Source organism: Vanellus vanellus (assembly GCF_965231255.1).
Source record: "Vanellus vanellus genome assembly, contig: HAP1_SCAFFOLD_36, whole genome shotgun sequence".
Classification (NCBI taxonomy): domain Eukaryota; kingdom Metazoa; phylum Chordata; class Aves; order Charadriiformes; family Charadriidae; genus Vanellus; species Vanellus vanellus.
The window spans coordinates 1,348,295-1,375,436 of NW_028127470.1; the positions used below are offsets into that span (position 1 = coordinate 1,348,295).

The 27,142-nt window shown below is 52.6% G+C and overlaps 1 protein-coding gene across 1 annotated transcript; it reads right to left on the bottom strand.

Annotated features, from left to right (window-relative positions):
• Positions 1-234: 234 nt before the first annotated feature.
• Positions 235-27,142, bottom strand: LOC309685243 (E3 ubiquitin-protein ligase TRIM36-like; the record flags this gene model as incomplete). Its single annotated transcript, XM_082501047.1, has 7 exons — positions 235-536; positions 822-1,115; positions 1,657-1,781; positions 2,433-2,686; positions 3,619-3,714; positions 4,795-4,941; positions 27,137-27,142. 7 exons carry the CDS (start codon positions 27,140-27,142, stop codon positions 235-237), a joined length of 1,224 nt encoding a protein of 407 aa, XP_082357173.1.

Genomic DNA, 27,142 nt, shown 5'->3' on the forward strand with positions numbered 1-27,142 from the left:
GTAGAAACCCGATTTCTTTCCCAGAAAGAAAGAAAATAGGACTCTGGACAATTAGAACATCTTCCTACTAATAGTAGAGGATGAACAGGACAACCTGCTTACACTATATCCTTCAAGCCACTTCCCACTGCTTAGGTTCATCTTGTATACTAATTGAGACCAGGCTCGCTCTTAATTTATTTTTTAAAAAGCCATCTCCTTATACAAAACATGTATTAAGCAAGAGTCTGCAGTTTACCTTGGGCTGGTCACATCATGGGTATTATGGAACAACTTCTGTATCTTGTTGCTAGAAACAACTCCCACTTTCACCAGGTAGGAATAGGCTTCCACGTGAAAAGCCCAGAAGCGCTTCCCTTTGGCAATCCCGGTGTCGCCAATGATGTAATCCAGGGTTGCGTAGCATCCGACCTGCATGCGCTCAGACCCCAGCAGTAGAGGAAATCCAGCCCTACTTTCCACAGAGGTTCTTCCTGGGTTCAGCAGGAGATGTTCACTGTTGTACCCGCATTTGTCATCAAAAAGAAAACTGAGAACTGAAAAACAGCATCCCAAAAAATTTTCTCTTAGTTAAGTATTTCTGTGCTTATAAACTATATTTTAAGTCATGCTGGCACTAGAATTCCTCGCTTTTAAAGGCTACCAGGAACATTACGCAAGCTAACACAGTCTCAGTATGCTACCTACTTAACCTGTTTGTTAACAGTGCTTTTAAACATTTATACAACCGGTAACAGTGTAGTAGAAGTCTGGGAGCTACTGGAAACCACCTACAGCTCTTAACACCACCAGCAGCTCGTGGACATAAGAAAACCCAATACCTGGGGCTGGAGGCGTACGCAAGATAACTTCTCGGCTCCAAGGGCTAGAGATGGATCCTTTATATCCTCGAACTCTGAAGGCATAGCTGCTGTCGTCATCGAGATCAGATATTACTTTGCTCTTGCTGCAAACTTCGATCTCCTGCCACGTTGTACTCTCCTCTTCTCTATTAAGCTTATGATACTCAAGAACATAGATATCAGCTGAGTCTGTCTTCCCAGGGCATTCCCAACTGATCAGAGCTTTGTTGTACATTTTGCTCTGCTCTTCATTGATTTCTGGTATTTCTAGACCTGGAATGACAGAGATTCAGGAGAAAAAAACCTCAAATGTAGATACATGTTGTTTTAGAATTAAACACAGAAGCCCTTTGTTGAGTGGCTACAGCACTGGGGGGACAGTGGGGGGGGGGAATCTGACTCAGTCAAAGAGTGCAGATGAGGACGGGTCTGTTCATGCACTTAAATCCTTTCTGGTTTTACTTTGAAAGTTGTATTATTTATTTTTGCTGGCAACTAAAAAACCATATAAAACCCTATTCTTTTCTGTCATGCAATCACGACAAAAAGCTGCTAGGAAGACCTAGTATTACTTAACTACAATATTTTGGAAGCCAATGTAAACTGGTTCTGAATGCCATGGCATCTTAGCTTCTTTATCAAAGCTGAAGCTAGCATTGCTGCCAGGTAACGCCTTGTGAATCACAGAGGCAGAAGGGACAATGCAAGTCACAAGATTGAGTTCTGCAACTGCAGCCCTGCACAAGTTTTGCCTCTTTCCAGAGAAGCCCTTAAAGCTATAACTCAAGAAAGACATGATGCTCTCATAATTTACCATTGGAATGGAAGGACAAGTCACCAAGGATCTCTTCTTGCTTGGCTATGTCCATCACAAAGTCCTCGAAAGTAGTTTCAGCTGCTGGCTTGAAGCTCTTCAGAGATTCAGTAGCTTTTTGGATTCTGAAAGCACAGAAGCAGAGGGATGGCAGAAGAGGGAAAAAGGAATTCACATGGGTGCATTCCTTAAAGCAAAACCGCTAGGTTTTGCTTTAAAAAAAGTTCTCTTTTCAGGTACTTACTCACGTGTCCCAGAAACTTGTCTCTCTAGACAGAATTAAAATGCAAAATTTAAAGGCCTTTTGTACATCAGTGTAAAGATAACTAACAGGGAATCTTTTGGTTGGCAGAGCATTTTAACAATTTGGGGCATTACATTCAAAGAACAAAATAGGTGTGAAGCGCTAATGGAGCACAACTATTCAGATCAAAGAGTTTAAAGCCAGAAGAGACCTGTTAGATTAACTTGCAAATACCCGATGCAATCTCTGAGCAAAGGACTGTATCAGTGAGCTGAATGGGTTACCCTTCCACTGCAGTCCTACTGAAGAAGGCTAGGCGTTGGCGCAGGACAGAGCCCCTCCTCTGGGCTGTTTTTTAACGCACACTGTAATATAGGAATTTCTACTGAATGGTACCGGGACCGCCTCTGAGGCTCTGCAACACAAAGTACTTGCATTCAGTACTTTCCTAGCAGGTGTCCAAAGAATATGACTGACCAGACATCCCTGGAACAGTACCTGTACCTCAAACGGAAGATAATTAATAAGATACCTGACATGAAGTTGTTTTGCTGTTTGAACAAAACAAGATGGATCGGTTTCTTTAAGCAGTTCTTGAGCAAGTCCTACAAGGCCATTATTTTGCAGGAGCCCTTGAGATTCTTCTGCTTGTGTTTGCAATTTTTCCAGCCTTAAATTCTTAGAAGCTTCAATTGCCCTAAGAGCTGCGGATTTCTTCTCTTCCAGGACATGAGATAATTTCTCAAAACTCTGAGATGCTTCTTCTTTAGCTCTTTCACTGTTGCACTAGGAGGGAACAAAAGACATTTTAGACGGATCCCACAGCACTGTGGCTGTGTACAGAAATGTACTTAGGGTTGTTCAAGAGATCAGAGCAAACTAGTCATCTGTTTGACTGACAAGACTAATGAGCTTTGTTATGCTCTTCAACACTGAAAATGCAATCAGCACTGCACCCAAGCTAGTAAGCGTCTCCTACGTTAACACAGAGAGGAAAGAGCAGGAAATTATTCCTCCGATTATGTATTGAGTTACGCACAGCGTTTGTCTAAATAGTTCATGGAAAAGCACTGTAAAAGCAAGTCAGCGTCTGAAGTCTTCATGCCCAAGACCTAGGTGCTCTTCCACCTTCCCCAGTCACCCTGAACTGGGAGTCCAGCCCAGTTTCTCCCCTATGCCCTGTAGTGCCACCTCTGATGAGTGCCCTGGATAAAAGGAACTATGAAGCACAAAGGCCATCTGCAGCAAGATACAGGCAGGGCCAGGAGCTCCTGCCAATTTTTGCCATTGCGTTTTTCAGCTCGTATGTGAGCTCCCAGCTCTGACTCTTCTGCAGGGAGATTTTGCCCTTAATTCTGACTTCACTGCAACATCCTCAAGGTAAACAGACAGCATAAATTGTGCAGCACCACTCATATGCAAGAGCTGTAAGTCTAACCCACCTCTCTTTGGGTAAGGTATCAAATAAGCTTTATGTCAATTAAATTCACAGCAGCACCCAAAACTTAACTTCCCTCTGTAGGTTGCCCAAATTTCCCACACTGTCAGGATTAGGTCTTACCGTCTGTGACTCAGAACCAACACAAACTGTTCAGAAATGGTTTTGCTGGCTAACAAAAAAAAAAACCAAAGGATCTGGAACACTTCACTGTTCCATTTGGAGTCCCTGCTGTGTCCTTGCAAGGTCCATCCCCAGACAACCCACAAGCCACTCTCACCTCTGTTTCTTTCAGCAGCAGATCCAGCTGCGTGATGCGAGCTTTCACCTGGCTCTCCTTACTGATGAGGTACTCGATATCTTTTGAAAGCTTCTCCTGTTAAAAGAAAACAGCAAACTGGCAGGCAGAACAAGGGCATCCCACCCAAACTGACAACAAGCACAGGTGGGCCACCCAGCCAGCACTCAGTTTCTGTAGTTACGAGGACAAGAGCCTGCCATCAGTTATGAGCAGCAACCCTGCGGAGAACTGCTCAGTGACCCGCCATGACTGGCCCGGGACATCAGGCCACTGCCATGTGCAGGACTGGTGGCACAGCCTCTGAGGAGAAGAGGTGACAGCCTCAGCTGGCTCATCCTTCCCCAGCCACAGCAGTCACCTTCTCTCTTAGGCTAGGAACACGAGTCTTCAAGACATTACCAGAACTAATAGAAAAGCCTCATAGGTTATTAACTCATCTGTAGTAAGGTTTGCTAGAAAAATGAGTGGTTGGAAACTTGAACTTAGGAGTGTCTCTGCACTTCCTTAGTTGCAAGAGTTAACAGCTGTACAGGAAAAGCCTTGCAAACAGGCGAGGAGGCCAAAGAGCAGAAGGCAGGCTGGGATGGGCTTTTTTTTTTTTTTTTCTCTCCTGTGAGCAAGAGAGGAAGCAAAGGAAGAAGAGGAGGCAGCAGCAATCATTCTTTAATAACAAAGCAGTGTTTGCAAGTCTGCCCTGTTGTATGGTGCTTAGGGAATCAACAGCTCTGCAACTTCAAAAACATACAGCGTCCCAGCAGATAACTGCCGATGCAGATTCTTCAGGAGTGCTTCTGAAGTATAAGCTAACCCAAGCCACAAGGACACTTGCCTTAAAAAAGCCAGATTGTAAACCATTAACTTCTTAAACCTTCTGCATTGGTCAGTACTGATGCACAGTTGGCTAACATAAGGTGGAAGCGCTTTTAAGGGGTTCTGTTTGAAGCCTCATAGAAAATATAGTTTAGTTTCTTAGCCGCACACTATGTCACACTAATATATACATTAACAGATGTTGCACAGCAGCATGCCTCATGACTCGTTCAGTGTCCTCCAAACACACGTCCTGGCATCCTGCCAGGGGAAGTTTGCCCTTAAACCCGAGGCTCAGTGCTCTTCCCCCTTCTTAAGGCCAGGTCCAACAATATTTACTTTTACCTTAAAGGTTTTGTAGGCAGTGCTTATGGTTGTTACTCTGTGGTTTGCATGACATCCACCCGGTTTACATAGACGACAAACAGGCCTTCTGCAGATTTCACAGTACATGTTTACCCTCTCCATTTCATGTTCTGGACACATCAAAATCTGGAAGAAAAAAAAAGAGAGCAGAGAGAATGCAGGTGTCCTTCCAAAAACGGAGGTGCTCAACAAACCACCAAAACACTCAATTATCCCACAGCAGCGTCTGACTTATCAGTGGGTATTTTTTATATTCTGTTTATCTTCCACCTTTTACATTTGTCCATGCCAGTGAAAGCCAGCAGATGAAAACAAACAGTTTCACCAGGTTTACAGTGAGTGAACCTGTAGCAATGTCTGTGTACACATCACATAGCCTCCATACTGCAATCAACCATTTTGCTAATCCCTGAAGTTGTCTGCACACCTCAAGCTCCCCGCACTCCAGTTCGGAGATGTAAATGCAATACAGAACATGTCCACCCTGTCAAATTTAACCCTGTTCACACCGGCATCTCTTGAAACAGCTATGAACTGTTTCTTAAAGCAAGAGTTGACATAATACTGTAATGACTGAGGTCTAAGCTAGACTCTGACCAGCCACATAGCCATTGCTCTTGGAGCAACAAATGAAACGCAGCCACCACCACCAGTCACAGCCATCTTAAAGACAAAAGGCCCCAGTGTTTCAATTTTTCTGTCTGACTCCAATTACAAGTTGCTCATGCTGAGCGCTAATTCCAGCAACAGCTTAAACAGCACTGTAAAAAACCTGGTGTTCACTAAAACTCATCTTTCAAAAACTGAGCGTGTTGAAATAACTGCTCAAAGAGGGAAAAAGTGCCGCTCAACTCCAAGATCATGCAACAGATAAAGCCATCTAAAAGGCACATAAAGTAGCATAAACACGGACACTCAAAGCTAAGGTTGCAGACCATCTCCAAAACCAACTCTCAAGCTCCAAATGTTATCTTAGGCTATGGTGAAAAGCCCAAAGACAAAGGAAATGTTCAGGAAAATTAGCTGTGCAGGCAGACATCTCCAAAAACTGCAGTCATGCTGTTAGTCTGTGGAAGCAGTTTTTCCACAGCAGTGCACAGTCACACCTAACGGAAACTGCACACTTTTATTCATCTCCTCGTGTAAGTAAGAATTACAGCCTGCAAGCTAGAGACCGAAGAGGTCAGCAGATTACCTCGTCTAGTTCTCTCAGAATTCAAGAACAATCAGCCCAGTATCTGCTTCTTCCATCCCCACCACACACGTTACAAAGTGCTCTCCAGTCTGGTTGTGAATGAAAGCGGGTTTATGAAAGGTGGGTTAACCTTGACCAGCAGCCAGACAACAACCAAGCTGCTCACTCGCTCCCCCTCCTCAAGATGATACGAGGGGAAAGATGATCATGGGTCAAAACAAAGACAGGGAAATCACTTACAAATTATCAGTTCATTGCCAAGTCAAGTAGACTTGGATAGTCAGAAACTATGACTAAATATTTTAGACCATTCCCCCACCCCACTTTTTTTTTTTTTTTCCCTAGGCTCAAATTACTCCTTCATTTGCATTTGCATTTCTTCTTCTCACTCCCGCCTGGAGAGGCACACGAGGGATGGGAAATGGAGGATTACAGTCAGTGCATAACACTCCATCTCTGCTACTCCTTCCTCATTATAAGTTTCCTCTCTTCATCACAGGTCCTCTCCACAGGAGACCAAGGTGTTTGTGGCCAAGGGGATCTGTTCTCATTTCTTTCTGTCTTACTTTTGTCCTCTACACTCACAGAATGGGTGAGGTTGGAAGGCACCTCTGGAGACCGTGTAGTCCAAGCCCCAGCTGAGGCAGGGTCAGCTACAGCAGGTTGCTCAGGACCTTCTCTCGGTGGGTTTTGAATAACTCCGTTATTAGAGACTCCACCACCTCTCTGAGACACCTGTTCCAGTGTTTGTTCACCCTCAAAATTCAAAGCTCACTGGGAACTCCTGAGGCTTTGGAAGATCTCCATTGGTGGAGAGTTAACAACCTCTTTGGGCGGTTGCAGTGTTCCAGTGGTTCCAGAGTTTGACAACCTTCCGAGTCTACTCACTGGGAACTCCTGAGGTACAGTTGGCTCCCTTGCCTTCATTCCCTCCCATCAGGCATTGAGACACCTTAATAAGGTCTCCCTGAGCCATTTTTTCTCCAGACTGAACAGCCCCAGATCTCTCAGCCTGAAGAGGACTTCAGGTGTGTAGGGGCCATCGTGTCTACAGGCAGGTCCATGAAACTCTCCACGACAGCGGAGACAGGAGATGTGATGGGACACCGTACCACAGACCTATGGCACATCCTCCGCTTGAACGGCAGGTAACCGTGGCTGAAGAAGACACCAGAGGGGAAGGAAACACTGGAAACTCTTGGGGAGAGTGAAAGAGGCAACGGGGAAGGAGGGCTAAGACAACAGTGACAGGAAAGGAGAAGAGACAAATTGTCCCTTCCCAGGGGCGGGCTCACAGGGGGCGGGCTCACAGGACACAGCCAAGGGGGGTGAAGATGTCCATAAGAGCGTCCCACCCTGTGCCTGAGCTCTGCTTCCAGCAACAATGGCCCAAGGAGCTGCTCAGACATGCAAGTTTATGCACCTACCTTCAGACAGCGCTGAGTAAGAAAGCAAGGCCTGGAGTTACTAGGAACCAATTAAGGAAGCTAATTATGGCCTTCAAGCATGAACTGAAGTCCTCCAACTTCTCCAATAACCAAAGCACCCACTGAACCTTGCTCCCAGACAGAACCGCTGTCCTGAGGATAACAGTTATTGCCCACCATGTCAGGGATGAGGTGGACTCTCCTTCCCAGGCCCAAGGGGGTTAAACCCACACCTTAGACTGAAATAACGACTTTTCAGAGCAGCACTGGCACAGTTGGAAGCCCATCATCACCTGAAGGGCTCTGAGCTTTGCACCAGGCCAGTGCCCCTGGACGCCACGGCCGCGGCACGAGGAAGCAGTGACTCGGGGCACTTACAGTCACCGTGAGGTTCTCCCAGGTGATGCCAGACACATTGATCTTGTTGCTCTCCCAGAACTGCAGGGTTTCGTTGCTGGGATGGGTCGGTGCCTCACCCTTACAGCTGGGAGGAGAGAAGCCAAGACAGAGGTGAGGGGAAGGCGATGGAGGTGCAGCCCTGAGCTCCTGCCAAGGGGCAGCAGCACTTTAGGAGGAAGAAACCCACTAGGAGATGGTGAGGAAGTCCAGCTTGCTGTGCGTGTGCACAGGGTAGGCCTCTCGCAGGTGACTCAGCTTCTCCAGAGCCTCATAGATGAAGATGATGCAGATGAGGGAGGCGAAGGCTTCTTCGGTGAAGCGGGTGATGTAGCACACCAAAGAGCTAGCGTCAGTGGCCACCAGCACCATGCAGAAGAAGGCGGTCCACAGCCCAATGCACGCCCGTAGAGAGAGGTAGAAGAGTGCGTAGTCCCTGGGAAAGCAAAAGAAAACGCAGGGTGGAAAGGGCAGCAAGAGGCTCCGAGCCGTGCCTTCCTTCGGGGAAAGTCGGCAGCAATTCAGGAGCGTGTCAAGGCTGCGGATGGTAAATGCAGTTTCCACGTCCTACGACAGACAGCCTTGGGGCTGCGGCGCAGGGTGTGGGCCCGCAGGAGGAGAGGCCAATTATTTAATTATCATTCTTTAACAATTACCTTGTGTTAATGCCTCGGAGGCTAATTGAGGTCAGGTCCCTGTTGTGGAAGGTGGTGTTCTCCCACATCACCCCGATGCCCTAACAGCGAAAGCGGCTGGGTTTGCACCCAGTTACCCGCTGCCAGCAAGTTGGGGCTTCATAATAAATTTAATTGCAATAAGAGAGGTTAATCTCCCATCACAGTTGCCACAACAAAAAGACTGTCATGGAAAATATCCATTTTGCCTGAAAAGCTCCTGCTTTTTCAAAAATCATCAAAACATTTGACCAGAAAACTGTTTGGATATGTGGGTAAAATATATTTCCACTTCCAGCAAAAAACATGCAAAAAAGTGCCCGAGTTTGTACTGAGAGGAAAGCAAATCTTCCCTCATTCCCAAACCAGAGTCATTTGTCTCATCTTCCCTGTGCAGCCCATCTCGGGCATCCATATCCTTGTGGTTTCTCCTCCTCCTGCTCTTTCACTTTAACTCTAAAAACCCTGAACCACCCATCCATCCTTCAGAGACCGAGGGCTCCTGCACCGTCACATACTAAAGCAGCAGCGCGTGATGTCTGTGACACAGAAGACAACTTAAATCTACCAACTACCACTAAGAAAAACATCTTTTCTCCATCCCTGCCTTCTTCTGAAGGCGCTCGCAGCACCTGGCCGCAGCAGCCAGCCTTACTTGCAGAATTTGTAGAGGATCTTCTCGAACACGAGGACGGGGCCGGTGCTGCCGAGGATGGCGAGAGGTTGGCCAGCAAAGAGGAAATACACCACGCCGGTCACGGATGCGCCCAGCAGCGACTCCATGGCACTCTGTCCAGGGAAGAGAGGCAGCAGCGAGTAATTAAATCATTAGAGGGAAAACCACAAGTGCAAATTCACTGCAGCAAGGACTTTTGCATGAGTGTTGTCCTCCCTCGTGCCACCCAACAGAGAGAGGTGCTCACTATGTGGCTGTTGGTCGCCTCCCCCAGCAGTCCCCCAAAGGTGATTGATGACGGGGGACATGCAGGCACAGTAGAGAAAGAGGAAGGACGCCAGACACTGCAGGCTCAGACCATCCCGAAAGTCCCTCCAGAACCAGGGGGCTTTTCGCTTCACATCCCGGATCAAACCTCCAAAGAGCCTGGAGGAAGGAAAAAAAATTAAGCCATTTTCGTGGAAGACCACGTTAAGTTTTCTTGGCTGAGGAAGGACAATCGCAAGCACAGAGTAACTTCCATTGCTAAAAAGAAGTCTCCTTCTCCCATTTTAGCCCCAGGAGAAACTGAGGCATACAAAAAAAACACAGAATCACAGAATAGTCAGGGTTGGAAGGGACCTCTGGAGATCATCTAGTCCAACCCCCTGCCAGAGCAGGGTCACCTACAACAGGTTGCACAGGACAGCGTCCAGGCGGGTTTTGAACATCTCCAGAGTGGGAGACTCCACAACCTCTCTGGGCAGCCTGTTCCAGTGCTCCACTACCCTCAAAGTGAAGAAGTTCCTCCTCATGTTAAGATAGAACTTCCTATGTTCAAGCTTGTGCCCATTACCCCTCGTCCTATCAATGAGCACCACTGAAAAAAGACTCCTCCCATCCCTCTGGCATCCTCCCTTTAAGTATTTGAAAGCATTAATAAGATTCCCCCTCATTCTTCTTTTCTCTACACTAAAGAGACCCAAGTTCCTCAGCCTTTCCTCATATGAAAGATGTTCTAATCCCCTAATCATCTTCGTAGCCCTTTGCTGGACCCTCTCCAGCAGATCCCTGTCTTTCTTGAACTGGGGAGCCCAGAACTGGACGCAGTACTCCAGATGCGGCCTCACCAGGGCAGAGTAGAGGGGGAGGATGACCTCCCTCCACCTGCTGGCCACACTCTTTTTGATGCACCCCAGGATGCCATTGGCCCTCTTGGCCACCAGGGCACATTGCTGGCTCATGGTCATCCTGTTGTCCACCAGGACTCCCAGGTCCCTTTCCACAGAGCTGCTGTTTTCTTGCAACGGGGCCGATCGTGCCCGATGTCCGCAGGTGGCTGAAGTTTGAGGAGGACGTGGAAGACGGCAGCGAACGCTGGAGCAAGCCCTACGTGGCCATCGATTGGCAACAGTTCAGCCCTAAATATTGGGCTGGCCCCTCTCCCACGGGTCTGGCCAGGCTTGCACAGAGCCATGGAGAAGGAGAACCATCTGTTCCACCTCTGCATAAGGATGGGCCACTTTCCTTCCCCATGTTTCCATTTTTAAAGGCAGGATCCCTCTAAGGAAGACCAGCCTCAATCCATTATGCCTTCAACTGCCTCCCAAATAATGCCACTTTCCCTCAGAAGAACAGCAAACCACACCAATCAGCCACACGGACCTGCTTGCAGAGGACCCCGGCACCCACGCAGCCCCGAGGAGGCTCAGGAATGCTGCGGCGGGACTTACAGTGGTAGCCCTGCTCCATCGGGGCACAGTCCTCCCGTTCCTTCTTCCGATGCTTCTGGCGGTGGGGTCGGTGGTGCCGGTGGCTTTGCCTCACCAGCGGCATCCGCATGCCCACGGACAGGGTGTGGTGGCCTGCAAAAAAAGCAGCGTTCTCATCACTCTCGATATTGCGGAGACGGTTGACGCCGCTGCCATGATTAAACCAGCACAGCCATCCCAGGAGGAAACACCAACTTCTCTTCATTTTAGTTTCACTGCATTCCTGAATGTCAGAGACCCGTCCCTTTTTCCAAGCCTGTTTTACTCTAACTTTGCAACAACAGAGCAACAACAAGCGATGGCTCCGGGTCACCTAAAAGTGCCCTGAAAGTATCAACCCTCGTCTCAAATTCCAGCTTCGGCTGGACAACACTCAGACCTGCTCATTAAGCAGCCACAGAAGGTAATTATTTTTAAAATCTTTGTCGGCACAAGGCGACAAGAGGAGATCCAATTAGTCCCGTGATAATGAAGTCTGGAACAAAAAAAAAGAAAATCACAGCCCTGTGTCTGCAGCCATCAAATTATTCTCCTGACCTCTCCAAGCCAAGAGCAGCCTCTGAGAAAACAAGCTGGGAACTGCCCAGCTCCGTGGCCAACACTCACACCACAGATGCCGCGGGGGCTTTTTCCCCTCTGTCTAAAAGCCACAACATTAAAAAAAATGTGAAAATAACTGTGCTTGTTTATTTAGAAGCACGCCACGTTTCGCTGCAGGTGATGCGTACACTGAGCACAGGACGCAGCAGGGACTTTGCGCAACGGGAAAACGCGTGGGGCTGGTGCCACCTCTCCCGACTCACCTTCCAGCTCCTCCTTCTCATAGTGAATATTGGCAACGGTGCTCGTTCTTCCCTGGTCCATCACCGCCTCCTCGTCGTGTCTCTGTTTAGCGAGAAGAAGAAGGTACAAGTTGGGGCCAGGTGAGGAGAGCTCCCTTACGTCCTCCCAGTCATCACCCATCCCCGCGGCCACGCGAGCCAACGAGCATCACACCTCTGCATGTCTCCCCCTTCAGGCACAGCCCTAAAAACACGGACTTGGAGGAGGTTTTTTTTCCCCTGCCCAAATAAAACCACCTGTAATGTCACCTGTATTGTATACACCGTGAGTCTGGAAGGATTTACTAAAAGGGGAGACAGTTGAGTGTTTCAAACCAAAACCAAGCCTCCTGCTTCATTCTTGTGGTTCCTTTCGAAAAATTAAAATAGGGATTTCCAAACTGGGGGTGGGGTGGGGTGGGGAGACCCAACCCCACACTTTTGAGCACAGCCAGTTTCATTCTCCAAACGTGATACCTGCAGGACTCACTAGATGGCACTTGGCCACAGGACATGGCCACCACCAACCTCCAAAGGCCCTCAGAACCTACAAGGGTGAAGCTTCGTCTTCAGCCCAACCAGGCTCAGGCTTCTCTTGCTGCAAGCCCGCTTTCCACACAAAACTGCATTTTTCTCCTCAAAAAAAAAAAGCCAAGGGCTGACAGCTAATGCCCTCCTTGGCTGAAATACCACTGCCAGCGCTGCACAAAGAGCATCTGTGCCTTAAAAGCTGAAGGAGAACTACAGGGGTTCTCTTCTCCCCTTGCCCCCGGGGCTGGGGAAGCATCACTGGGATCACCGCGCTCAAAGAAATAAAAAACCAACCACGTCTCACACTCGAGTCACAACTGCAGCTTTCAAAGGGCCTCCAGGAAACCCTTCTCTTTAGAGAAGAGCAAAATACCGGAAATCTGCTTTTTATCCCCCAAATTCCTGCTTCGACCCAATGGCATCACCTGCCGCCGCGCAGCAGCGACGCTCGGGGAAGCTCACACCTCCCACTCGCCAGCCAATTTAACGAGCAAAAGGAACAAACGTTCCCATCTGGGAATGAGCTTTTTCTGGCCCCCAAGTACTTTGTCCTTTGCCGCCGCTGCCAGGTGCCTGGAAAACATCAAAGCATCGAAACTGGGCTGGGAAAGGGGATGGCGAGCTCACTTTTGAGTTTCGGAGCAGAGAGTGTTGTTCCATCTCAAGAAAACTTCTCCAAATTATTATTTTGCTGCAGCGTTTTTTTTGTCCCAGCAGGAGAGAGAGGGATTTTTGACTGTCCTGCCTCAGTTTACCTGTCTCAGTGCAACTCCTCCAGTTAGAAAGAAAAATCTTTCCCTGGGGAAGCGTTGGTGTAATTGAGGATGAGGAAAAGTACAAAGCAGAGGTTCACGTCCGGCTTTGAGTCCTCCCGGTGCCGGGGGAGGCCAAAAGCATCGCACGAGCACGCAAACTTCCCACCTCAGCCCCCTCGTCCTGTCACACGCAAGCTGGACTGGCCACCAGCAGCAGGAGGGAGGATTAATGTAATTAATCTCGCGCAAAGTGTAATTAATAACACTGATCCCAGTGTTATAAGGGGATGAGGGGCCAAACTGGGGGAGCTGCTCTGGTGGCGGAGCAGGAGACCCCCCTCCTTGCCCCTCTCCATCTCCATCCTACCCAGACGACGCCACCGGTCCTGTGGCTCCCTCCTTTGCTATCGTGGGGGTCAGCACCGTCCCTGCGGGGACCCCTCTGGCTCCTGAGCCAGGATTTGGGCTGTGACGGGGACTGGACCCGGGAGAGGACACATCTCCAGAGCCCCAAAGTGGGGCTGTGAGGGGGGGGGACACGCAGGTCACAGCTGAGCATCACCAGGACTTGACCGTCATCCCTTGCTGGCGGAGACGCAAATTCCTCTCCGTCTTTGCCGTGAGCTGTAATTTCAGAGCAGATTAATTAATTCCCCACCTCTCGTTTGCCCCCGAGAGCAGCTCCTGCAGCCGGGTCCCATGGGTGCAGCGGGGGGGCGGACAGGCCCTCCCCCAGGCTAAGGAAATGCAGAAAGATGGGGGGACCACCCAGCCACCTCCTGCCTGCACCCCAACACCAGGCGCATCCGCACAAGCGCCCGGTGGGACAATAGCTGAGGTGACCGGGTGGCATGGGGCTCTGTGGGGACAGTGGCCTTTGTCCCCCTGCTCTGAAGGGCCACAGCATCACCAGGGGGTCACATCGAGATGCGGAGGAGGGGACAAGGAGGGGGGGTCTGGTGGGGAGACCCCCAACAGGCATCACCCAGGTGCCTCCCTCCCACACCCACCTTGGGTACCCCTCACCTCCCCCTTTGAGCCCCCACCCCTCCGCCTTGCAGATGCCTTACACCCCCCTTCAGCGGCCTGCTGCCCCCCCTCCTTGCACACCCCCAGCACCCCATTTTAGACACCTACCACCCTCCTTACCCCCTCCAACCTTGCAGATGCCCTTCACTCCCCTTTCCATGGCCCTCACAGCCCCCTCCCTCCCCCCCGTGCAGATGCTTTGCCTCCCCCATTTGCCCCCACCCCCTGCTCCCCCTGTGTTTCCTCCCTGCCATGGGAAATGCCGCAGTGAGCAGCCATGGAGCATCCTCCAGCCACACCGGCGGCACGGCCCGCCCGGGGGTACCGGGCATCCCCCTCCCTGCCCGGGTGCCGCTGCCTCCCACCTGACAGCTGAGGACCCCATCGGCCCATTGCTGCTGGCGGGCACGGCGGGGCTAGGGGGAGATAATTGCTTGATAACGATACTCTTAAGACATCCAAACAAAACACCAACAAAAATCACTACCATCACAAAAATGAATAGGTTTCGCAATAGGCTTTGCAGCCGTCAGCTCAGGGCAAACTCAAAGCCATGCAAGATTTTGTTCAACCATCCGACTTCTATTGCCTCTCGTAGATTTCTGCCATCCAAGTAGAAGGCAAATTAATTTTTCTTATTTTCTCTTTTGACTGATTCCCTGTCCAATCAACACACCAAGGAGTAGATCGCATGTAATGCCATTCTCCGTGTTCTGCCGTCTTCCAAACGGAAGGGAACTGCATTCGAGAAAGTGCTCGAAAGCCCAGCAGTTATCACCTCTGTTTTGGACCCGCGCTTCAAGGAGATGCAGTTTCTCAGTCCCAGCCTGAGAAGCGAGCTGCACCAGCCAGTGAGAAACACGCTGTTGTGGGTTTGCAACCACCAGTCCCCATCTGCCACCCAGTCTGGGGTGCCAAACTCGGATTCCAAAGCCACAGGCGCAGATGCTGGCAGCCAGCTGCCTGCTCGCAAGGACCCATGCACCAGCGCCCCATCTCAGAGCATCTATGACATCCTTTTGGGGTAGGACCCGAGGAGAGCATACCCGAGATCCACCAGCAACTGGAAAACTACATCCTGGAGCCCCTCTGCAAGCGCAGCACCAGCTGCTGCACTGGTGGAAGAAGAACGAGCATCGCTTCCCGGCCGTGGGGCGGCTGAGCCAGCAGTACCTCGCCATCCCCACCACCGCCTTCCTGCCAGACCAGGCCTTCGCTGCCGGGGAAAGCACCCTGGAGCATCGGTGCACTGTCCTGGCGCCGGAGAATCTGGTCCAAATTCTGTTCTTGCATCCGCATTCTGATTTTTTAGAATGCACAATTTTTGGGATGGCGACTGAGAAATTAGGTCTTGTGGTTCCCATTGAAACACCCATTAATTCATACAACCAAAACCCAGCCAAATGAAAAGGCGATGTTAAACCTCAGCCCCGAGGGAAAAGAAATGTGCCCGACCAGGTGCTAAAAGGCGCTCTGGCAAACCACCCCCCCTCTCCAAACTGCAGTTTGCTCTAGGAAACTGACAAGTTTTCTTCCTCTGCAGCCTTAGCGAGGCTGTAGATTTTTCCACCCTGCAGGGAAAGAAACAATCCTCAAAAGCAGATGTTATTCTGCCTGCAAGGAAAGCTTTAAAATTTTTTTCTTTTTTTAAAGGCAGAATGCCTAAATGGAACATCCGAGCTGGTTTCTCCATGAAAATAACACTTTGCACTTGCACAGCAAAGCAACGCTCATTAACCAATCTCGGAAAGCTTTGCAGGCATTAAGAAACACTCCAAGTAACACACCTGCGTGCACCCTGTAAGCACATGTGCAAAGAGGAATCCCTGTTTACACACCCCGGCTATATCAAACCGCACTATTTCCCTGACAAGCCATGATGGAAACAGGCCACGCTCCCATTCCTCGGCTCCAGAGCTCCGGCGATGCCGGGATCATGCCGACCCTCAGCCGCTGCGGGCATCAGCTCTGCTAACACCCCGCTGATGGGTCCGCGACAGGAATCTGGGAGCAGGAAGGGGATTGTACCACCCAGGCTCCCCAAAATCCCCCGCACTTAAGAGGAATGAGAATCTCAGGCTCCCCTAAGCCACCACTCACCGTGACCACTGCACTAACACCCAGAGCAGTTTTTAAGCAGCACGCACCAGGTTTAACCTCCACGCCTGAGAAAGTCCCTGTCCTAAGGGCTGCCGGTCCCCTCGGCCCAATGCAGGAGGCAGCAGCAAACCCCTCCAGACAGGGCAAGAGGTGCTTGTAAGAGTGACATCCAGCTAATAACCAAAAAGCACTTAAACCAACCCCAAACTTTGGAGACATTTAGTCTTGGGCCAGCAGCAGCATGTTGCTCAGTAAAGCACGCTTCCACGACTCCCCTCAATTAACCGTCACCTCCAGAGCAAGACCTCTGGAGGCGAGAAGTTCGTGTAGGTTGACTCTTGACGTCCCTTTCCCTCCCACAGGCAAAGAGACCCCAAGTATTTCCACTTGAGAGTGCAGTTCCCCTTCCACGGGCACCCAGCTCGCTCTGCAGTTTTGGATTATCACTCAGCAGGGAGTGCGGGAGTCATGGCAGCAGTTGCATCGATAAGCAATCTGTGCAACAGTTCCTAAAACAGGGGCTGCCCACAATCAGAAGTTGACTCTTTGGTACAAACTCCCTCCACACCAGTCATCACACAGGGGGAAAAAAAACAACCAAGCTATTGTAGGGCTCAGTATTACCCATTTCTCCGCAGCTGGGCAGAAATACACACTTTTGCGGCTTTTCCCACACTGGAAAATTCAAAGCATTAGTACTAATCAAAAGACTTCTTTTTCTAATGCCTCTGTTGGAGGGCTCCGGAACGTGGTCTGCAACGAGCGAATATCCACACAAAAACAAGCCCCAAAAGTCCCACAAAGCTGCTCTACCTCTTACGGTTTATTGCTGGGGTCCCCACCAACACCTAAACCCACGTCCCACCCCCCACACGGTACATCCTTTGCCATTTTGAACTTTGCCGCAAAACATTTTACCATTTTCCACCCCTCTTTCTTGGGAAAAGAAAGAGGGAACGAGACAACTCCAAACCGCTCTCTTTTATTTGATTTGCAGTGATCTGACAACCCCAGCCCTTCCCGCTGCCTTAGGCTTTGGGAAACAATTCAAGGGTCCTCAGCCACCAGTAAGGAACGAGCTGTTATTCATGGCCGAATCAGTGGAAACAGCAGCCCCGATCATTAGGAGAAAGTCTCATTTTTCAGTCATGGATTTTCACGGGTTTTGTTTTCAGGCCACCCAAACAGGGCGCGCTTTTAGAGCCATCAGCAATTAAATTCTCTGTCCCCTCCAGAAAAGCCTTTTCCTAAAGGCGCTCTCCTTCCAAGGGCAGACCCACAAAAAGAAGCCCACACTGCTTAATCCATTTCACAGAGAATTTCAAATGCAAACAACAATTAAACAGGACGTCTTTTCCCCGCTTCAGGGAAAGCCAGTAATATACACCTTGGCAACAGATTTAGCAAATCTATCATTGTAATGCCTTTGCATTTCCCATTTCCACCTGGAGAGCAGGCTGAAAGGACTCTCATAAAAAAAAAAAAACAAACCAACCACAAAACATATTCCTGTCTAGGGGGTAATTTTATGAAACGATTTGAACACCTTAACAATTTGAACATCTTTTTACAGGTACAAGGCAACAAGAAACATTCTCCAGGTGAAAAAAAAGAAAACAACACCTATTCACCTCTTTACCCCAAAGATCTTTTCACCACATGGATTCCACCACCAATACACAGCTGCTAAATATCCCCGGCTGCTGCCGATCCGTAAGAAACCCTTCAAAATACAAGAGAACGCCGAGCCCGGCATGCTGACGGTGCTGCCAGGGCTGTGAGTCAGAGCTGGACAGAGTTGCAGCCCCTGAGGTTGAAATCAGACCCACGTTTAGGCACAACCCGGGGTTTTAAGCCTCGCTACAAACCAGACCCCCGCTTTTCAAGAAAAACAGGGAGATTCACCTCAAAATAAACCACGTTCTCGACGCCAAAGGGGCGCTGGTCCATGGCCGCCGCCGCCCTTAGGGCCAGTTCCATGGGGCTTCGCTTGACCTGGAGCAGAACTCGAGGGCGTGAGGACAACAAGCCCCCTACACAAAATCTAAAAAAAAGGAAAAGCTCAATAAGATTTGCTGTTACTCACCCACCAAAGCCTAACCACTACAACTGCCCCTTTCACAACCAGGCCTGATCGCAGAAGAAAACTGGAATATCCCAATTCCCGGTTCAAACACAAGGCGTGGAGCTGCCCAGACCCCACGTGTGGGCTGGGCAGACGGGGGGGGCTCTTCTTATCAAAACCCGCAGGAAGAGAAAGGGCAGGAGTGTTTTCCCAGCCCTGGAAGAGGCTGTGGGGAGAAGGTGGGAGGGAGGAAAAGGCTGCCCAGGAGTGGAGTCGGGGGAAGGAGAGGGCTCCATCCATAGGGGAAACACCATTCCTGGCCACACAGGAGGCTGTGGGACCACCCTGGGGATGGATTTGGGGGCTCTCCCTGAGGGAAACACTGCTCCCAGCCATGCAGGAGGCTGTAGGGCAACGACAGAGATGGATTTGGGGGCTCTCCCTGAGGGAAACACCATTCCCGGCAACGCAGGAGGCTGTGGGGACACCCCGGGAATAGGTTTGGAGACACTCCCTGAAGGAAACCCCATTCCCGGACACACAGGAGGCTGTGGGGCCGCCCGGGGGACACATTTGGGGGCTCTCCCTGAGGAGAGCCTGTGGGGAGGAGGGAGGCGGGGGCCGCCCCAGGGCCGGGGCCACTCCTGGAAGGGGAGGGGGGGATCTCCAGCCGCCCACGCGGGGCTGCCCGAAGCCTGAGGAGATGAAAAGAAGAGGAGAAAAGCCAAGAGTTCCCTCACCGCCATCGCCTCTCACAGCCCCGGCCCTCCCCGCCGCGCCTCATGGCGGCTGTGTGCGGTGTCACCTGAGCGGGGGGCGGCGGCTGTGGCAGGAAAAGGCGAGAGAGGAAGGGAAGGGAAGGGAAGGGCGGCGCCATTTTGAATGGGAGGAGAGGGGAAAGGGGGGGCGAGAGATGGGGGGGGGGTGTGGGAGCGAGGGTGTGAGGGGAGTAGGTGTTGTGTGAGGGGGGAATGGGTTTTCGGGAGAGGGAGGTTTGCAGGGCTGTGAGGTGTCTGTGAGAGAGGAGGCCCCGGAGGGAGGTGAGTGGAAAGGGCTGTGTGTGAAAAGAAAAGCTTTAAGGACAGGCCGGGCTGGGGAAAGGTGGTGGGCCCTGAGGGAGGGCTTGGGGACCGGGACCGGAAGCGTGGGTTTGGGGGCAAAACTCTGGGAAAGAAACTGCAGGACAGGGCCAATCTGAGTATACAGTTTAGCGAAGCTTCTAGGAAAAGGTGACCAAAGGTGCCTCTTGTCCTTTTGTGGGCTGGTTTTGTCTAAGTTATTCATGCGAGTGGACTTTTGCCACATGGGATGGGAACTTTCGCTTCCCGGGATAGCTGATGGCCCTGGATAACCACTGCCCGCGAAGCACTGCGAAACCCCGTGATCAAAAATGAGAACAAAGGCCGGGTTTTGCCTCTCAGAAGGATCTCTAAGCCCCATCTCCAAGCTATTTTCAGTACCTTTCTGGTTGTTTTCTTCCCCCCCATCCCCGTGATGTCCGTCGGGGGGGCTGGCGGAGCTCTGCAGGCGGATATCCGGCTCATTTTGGGGAGGGCTGGGATGGTTTCGGCCTCGCATTGCCCGACGCGGAGAGAAGCTGTGGTGCGGGGCTCGTTCTCCTCGGCGCGGCGCGGCCCCGCCCCCTCGCTCGCGTTTGCCGCGGCGACGCAGGGGGGCGTGGCCCGGGTTTTCGCCTCGGCACATGCGCGGGTGGGCGGACGTGAGGGGGAGCACTTCCGGTGTACGGCGGCGGGCGGGAGCTGCGACGGTCGGTACCGGGGGAGACGGGGGGACCGGAGCCGAGGAGGGCGGGAGCGGGCGGGCGGGGTGGCGGCGGCGCGGAGGTGTGCAGGGCCAGTTCGGGGGGGTTTGTGGGGTGGCGGGACCGGCCTGGGGGGCTCGGGGGGCGGTCTGGGCCTGTTTGGGGGGGGCGGAGCCGAGTGGGGGGTCCCCGGGGGAAACAGAGCCGGTTCAGGCCACCCCCCCCGTCCCCCGCTGCCGTCCTCTCACCCCCCGCTCGCTCCCCGCATGTGGCGGCAGCCCCGGCCGCAGCGCAGGGTGCCCGGGGCCGGCCTGGCCGGGCGCTTGGCTCCGCTCTGGGCTCCGCTCTCAGTCCCCCCCCCCCCCCGGCAGGTCAGCCCGGCCGTGCCCCCTTCGCCCGCCTCCAGCCCACGGCCGAGTCCCCCCAGGTACCCCCGAGATGGGTCGGGGGGTCTCAGCGCTGGGCCCCCTGAAGCGGGGCTGGGTGGTGGGCACGGGCATTGCTGGGAGCCCGTGGGCAGCCTAGGACCCCCTTAAAGCCCACGGAGAGCCCCGGGGCCCCCTTGTCTCCCCCAGAGCCGACGGGGAGCCGTAGCTGTGGAGTCAGCTTAAGCAGTCTGCCCTAAGGACTGCTGCTTTTTGGAGCGTTGGGGGAGGGGGAGGGTTGGCGGTGTGTGGGAGGAGTCCCGTGTCGTGAGGGAGGTTTGGGGTGTTGGGCAGATTTGGGGGAGTGGGGGAGGGGTCCCCTCACTTGGAACTCCCTGGTTGGTTTCTTCTCAACTGTGGGAGGCAGCGGGCAAAGGGGGAAGGCAATAGAGTGGGTTGCTGTATTTCAGTCCTTGGTTGAGAGTCAGCGACTCTGCTCCCTTGCTGCTCAGCAGACTATTGGCTCCGTGGGGCTCTTTCTCCAGGCAGGCTACGACTACAGAAACGGTCCGACTTCCTCGGAAGAGTTGATAGCAGTGACATCTCCTGGGAATGTACTGCCTGACGTTGGATAGACCTGACACCACGCAGCAGCTCAGAGCCCCACAGCATATGCTTCCACATTCAGTTCCGTCCCCTGCCTGGGAACCCGCTCTTTCTCGGTCCCGGCTGGCAGATCCTGTGGAGGCTCCTGGCTCAGGACCGGTCCCGGTTTCCCCACTGCCCCACTAGCAGCCATGGGAGAGCGGGGGTGTCCCGAGTGTGTGAGCACCACTGGCTCTGTTGCTGCACTGGGCCAGGGCTCCAGGAAGTGGTAGAGGGAGCTCTGGGAAGAGGAGCTGCTCCTCAACAGGCTGCTGCAGTCCTCCGAGTTGGCCAGCGAGCACAGGCTGCAGGGGCTCTTGCGGTGGCCCTCGGGGGGCCCAGGAGCCCGGGGGTTGCCTGGACGAGAAGGAGCTGTCCCCACTGATAGGACCTATAGGCGGTAGAGGAGGGCAGGGGGACCTGGGGGCTTGGGGGGGACAGGGGGTAGAGAGAGGCATTACTGCTCAGATGGTATATGGTTGGCAGGGAGCCCAGTGGGTCCTGTGGGGCCCGGTGCTCCCTCCTCGCTGCCTCCTCGGTTGCCCTGCAGAGGAGGAGAGAGAAGAGAGCCCACTGCACCCTGTATCCTCTGTTGGGGCCCACGGGCAGCACCCCCTCCTCAGCAGGCGGGCAGGGCTGCCCAGCACAGGCAGGGCAGGGCAGGGCACGGGCTGAGGGTCTGGGGCAGGATCTGGGGGTCTCCCCCACACTCCCTGCTTCTCCTGCATCGACTTGAGCTCCCATCCTTCATCTGCTAGTCAAGAAGCTGCTGAGGGAGGGGACGGAGTGAGCGGCCGGCAGCCCCCGGCACAGCCCCGGCTCAGGGCTGCCGTGGGGTGTGGGCTGTTTGCATGGTGCTCGGTGCCAGGGCCACTCACCGCTCTGCTCCTCTGGGCGGGCTCTCGTGTCTGTCGTCCCTTGCTTTGGCTTCTTCCAGTCCCTCTGCAGGACCCCGGGAGCTGGGTGAGATGGGAGCAGCTCCCAGCCCCGCGCCGCAGCCCCCCACCCCACCCCACGCTGTGGCACAGTGCGGTGCAGCAGTCGCCTACCTGGAGCCGCTTGGTCCGTAGCACAGAAGAGACCGCGCTGAGCCCCATCAAAAGCATCACGAGCGGAGCCAGGTGAGCTGTGGGGGGGACGGAGTCCCGCCTGGCACCAGCTGCGGTGCAGCCGCGCAACCCTGGGGTGCCCCCCATGGGAAATGTTAAAGAAATAAAATGTTGGTCTCTATCCCTGGTGCTGTGGTTCCTCCTCCCATCCCGCGGCTGGGGCTGTGCCCCCCTCAGTGCCCGGGTTGGGACAGGCTGGCACTGCTGGCACCCACCAGCCTGGGAGGTGGGGGTGTCGGGGGAGCTGGGTGGGCTGGAGAAAGGGAGGAAGCACCTCTTGAAACCATCTCGGCCCTCCCCAGCCACAAAACCCTCCCCAGAGGCACCAGAGGGGACCCCCAGATCCTTGAAGGGCCGCCCCAGACTCCCTCTGGCCTGCAAGATTCCCCCCCAGGACCCCATAAGGGCAGCCCAGGACCCCTTACGGACACCCCACTGTCCTCCCAAATCTGTGTTCTTTACCTGCTGGGCAAGCCAGTAACACACTGTGTGGGAGCAGCCAGCCAAGCCGGTTTCAGAGCACAAGAGGTGAGAGGCAGGGAGCTGCCATCCCACTCAGCTCCATCCCCGCCGTGCCTTGGCTGTGCAGAGAGAACTTGGGGGGAGCTGCAAAACAGCTCAGCCCGGGCTTATCTCAAGATGGCACAGAACAACCAAAACCAAATGGCCCTTAACAAACAAAATGCCCCGAGTCCCATCCCACCACTCTTCCCGTGAGGTTGAGCGCCGGACATCACAAATTGGCAACAGAGACTTCGCTATGGCACCACCAGAGGGAAATATCCCAGACAGTGTAATCCACTTGGGCATAATCCTGCACCCTCACCGAGTCAGGAAATATAAACCGCGGGGTCTGGGGAGACAAATGGGGAATCCTCCAAGGATACAGCTGGCCCCTAGGAGATCTGTCCCCCCCATCCAGGACGCTGTACAGGGTAACTTCCCCGGGATGGAGCGACCTCACCTGAGAGAGAGAGGGTAAGTGACTAAGAAACATCCGTACGGTATAGGGCATGCGATTGAGTACACACAGAACTTGCAATAGTGACGTATTGGACCCGTGAGCGAAGTCCAAAGAAATTGTTAATCTGAACCTCTCAGTGAAGCCCTTTTTCCCGTTTCGTCACACTCCCCGAGCTACGGGGTAAAGCGACACCTGGTAAAAAAACCACCACCACCACCCCAAAAAAAACCCCACACCACATCCCCCACTCCCCACCCACCCCTTTTCCCCCCATCACAGCCATGGGGCAAACTCCCACCACCACCACCCCAATCTCAGCTCGGCCGTGACCCCCCCGAGACACTGGAACGAAAGCAACGGAGAGCAGCTCAGGCTCTTGTGAGCTGGAGAGATTTCTCTTTGTTTTTTGATGTTGTCGTTGGGTGGGTTTTGGTTGGTTTTTTTCACAGAACACTTTGCAGTGTGGTGTCGCAGCCCCCGGGGCCGGCGCTGGCACCGCCACCTCACCCCCGGCTCTCGTCCCTCTTGCCCGATGGCTTTCACCACTTTCCTTGCTTGGTTTGGTTGTTTTTTTTTTTTCCTTTTTACCTTTCTTTTTTTATATTTGGGGTTTTTGTTTCCTTTTCCTTTTTTCTCTCTTCCCTCCCCTTTTTTCATTTTCCCTTTTTTTCTTTTCCCCCCTTTTTTCTTCCCCCCCTTTTATCTCCTTTTTCTCTTTGTTCTTCTTTCCCCTCTTTTTTTTTCTCCCCCCATTTTTTTCTTTTGGTTTTTTTCTTTTTCTCTTTTCAAACATCTCTCAAGCTTTCTCCGAAGGAACAGCCCCTGGCTCTCAGCCAGCGGAAGGAGACTATGGAAGAGCTCTGGCACCCGTGGGATTGCTTTCCTTCTCCCGCCTCGCACTCAGTAAGAGTGTGTTTTACAACTCTTTTTTTTTTTTTTTATTAAGAAAATAAACAAAAATAATGCTCCAGCTATCAGTTTTACAAGGCATAGAAAATCTCTAAAAGGGAAACAGAAGCGCAATGTGCTGAGGTATGAAAACCTGAGGTAGTTTTTGTGTGTGGATGTGTGTGTGTCATTTGGGGTTGGGGGTTGTGTGTGTTTTATTTTTGAAATTAAAAAAAAAATAATAATTTTGCTAGTGTTTTGGTTTTTTTTTCCCCCTGCCCTGGGCTGACAACCTCTTGGAAATCTGTTTTCCCCCCCTGCCCCTCTTTTCCCACCTTCTCTCCTTGCAACCGGGATCTTTCCCCAAAGCGTTTACGGCCGAGCACGGCCTTTCTTTAACCTCTAGAAAAGCCGGCTTGTGCTAAAAAACAAACATCCCCCTCCCGCCCCCACCCCCTCTGAAATGAAATAAATAAATAAATAAATAAAATCCTTACAAAACTTAAAAATCGCTGTTAGTTTTGTTATCGTTACATTAATTCTAAAAACTGATGAGCCGCTGCGCTGTGTGCCGCAGCCCAACCTCCCCCCCTCAACGCTGGGTGAGCTCCTCTGGCCATACCTGGGATGAAAAACCGGTGGCTTTTAGGAAATAAAAAATAAAAAATTAAAAAAAAAAAGAATAATAAAACCTCTCTTTCTCTCTCTCTCTGCCTGTGTTAGTCCAACTAAAGGGAGAGCGTCAGGAGGCGAGGGAGGAGGAAGGGGGAGGCTGTGGGATGGAGAGAGCCCTCCCTGTACCCCTCGGCTGTGCATCCTCGCAGCGCTGCGGGGAATGGGGGGGGGGGGGTGTTTGGGGGGGTCTTTGGTTTGCATAGGGTGGCCGAGGTGGGGGCTCAGCCCCATCCTTACAGTGCTGGGGAGCACGGGGCTACCAGGCGCAGAGTCCCTCCCCCAGTGCGGTGCTTTGGTGTGTTGAGGTGTTAGATGGGGTGGCACAGCCCCTGCCCGCCCCGGGAGGGGGGACACCACCTCTCCGGTGGCACTGGGTGGGAGGGAGGGAGGGAGGGAGCAGAGCTCCGGGAGCCATGGAGAAAGGTGTGGGGGTGTCCCTCATCGTGGCAGCCCCCAGCAGCCCTACCCCGCCACCCGGCCACCCCAAGGGACACCCAAGCCCCATCTTGGTCCTCTCCCCGTTGGGTGATGCCCTTCCACCCACCCCGGAGGTGCGCTCCTCTCCTGCGGGGGGGACGCCCAGCGCTCGCCTGGCTAGAGAAGCACCGGGGGGGTGCTTAGGGGGCATCTGAGCTTCCCAGTTACAAGGGCGTAATTAGTGCACCATTAATAACCATTAATAACCACTTTGGCTTTGCTAACCAACTGCGGCGAGGCCCCCACCCCGCTTTAGCACAGGCTTCCTGATGCCAACGCCTCCCCGAGCCACTGGGTAAAGCGACACCTGGCAAAAAACCACCACCACCCCAAAAAAAAACCCCACACCACATCCCCCACTCCCCACCCACCCCTTCTCCCCCCATCACAGCCATGGGGCAAACTCCCACCACCACCACCCCCAATCTCAGCTCGGCCGTGACCCCCCCGAGACACTGGAAAGAGAGCAGCGGAGAGCAGCTCAGGCTCGTGTGAGCTGGAGAGATTTCTCTTTGTTTTTTGATGTTGTCGTTGGGTGGGATTTGGTTGGTTGTTTTTCACAGAACACTTTGCAGTAGAGGACAATAACGTGGTGTCGCAGCCCCCGGGGCCGGCGCTGGCACCGCCACCTCCCCCCACCTCCCCCCACCTCCCCCCTCCCCCGGCTCCTGTCCCTCCTCCTGCCCGGGGGATGTTCCCACTTTCCTTCCTTGGTTTGTGTGTTTGTTTTTTTCCTTTCTACCTTTCTTTTTTAATATGTGGGTTTTTTTTTCTTTTGCCCTTTCTCTTCTCCCTTTTTTTTTCGCTTCCCCCTCCTTTTTTCTCTTTTTCCCCTTTTTTTTCCGATTTTTTTTTTTTGCCTTTTCCCCCATTTTTCTCTGTTTCCCCTTTCCCCCCCATTTTTATTTTTCTCTTTTTTCACTTCTTCCCCCTTTTTTCTCTTTTTCCCCTTTGTTCTTTTTCCCTTTTTTTCTTTTCCCCCCTTTTTTCTCTGTTTCTCTCTTTTCCCCCGTTTTAATTTTTCTCTTTTTTTACTTTTTTCCTCTTTTCCCCTTTTGTTCTTTTTCCCTTTTTTTTCCTTTTCCCCCTTTTTTCTCTGTTTCTCCCTTTTCCCCCGTTTTAATTTTTGTCTTTTTTTACTTTTTTCCCCTTTTTTTATCTTTTTCCTCTTTTTTCTTTTCCCACTTCCCCCCCCCCCCCTTTTTTTTTTTTCCTCTTTTTAAACAAGCTCTCTCCCGAAGGAGCGGCCCCTGGCTCTCCGCTGGCAGAAGAGCCTACGGAAGAGCTCTGGCACTGACACGGGCGGGAACACCCACTCACACATCGCAGCACAGCAGTTAGTTTGGCAACACCCCCACCCCCTGTCACAAGTGAGACCCGCACAGACAAAAGGCTCCTGAGTGAGGGCACTGGGGCAGCCCCACCTTAGAAGCAGCAGAGGAGCAGAGCCGTCCGGAGCCATCAAGAGCACAGGAAGGGCTATTCAGGGCCTCATTGTCTGCGCCGAGTGACCGTCTGCTGAGAACCGCTCTGGCGGCTCAGAGCTCAGCCCCAGCAGCAGTCTGGAGCCAACGGGGAAAAGTACACTGGGAGGAAGACTGGCAGCCTTCCTCCACAACGCCTCGGAGAGAATGACCAGAGTGCTGCCTATCCCCATCGCTTTTCCAACTCGGTTCTTTTTTTATTAGAAAATTAATTAAAAAAGGATCTCCAACTCTCAGGTTTCCAAGGCACACAAAATCTCTAAAAGGGAGACACAAGCGTGAGGTGCTGAGGTACCCAAACCTGCCCGCGTTAGTCCAACTAAAGGGAGAGCGTCGGGAGGCGAGGGAGGAGGAAGCGGGAGGCTGTGGGATGGAGAGAGCCCTCCCCGTACCCCTCGGCTGTGCATCCTCGCAGCGCCGCGGGGAATGGAGGGCTGTGTGTTTGGGGGGGTCTTTGGTTTGCTCCCCTGACCTGCTGGGGGTGGGGGAGGAGGGTTTGGGGAGAGGGTGGGATGTCCGGCACTGGGGTTACATTCAT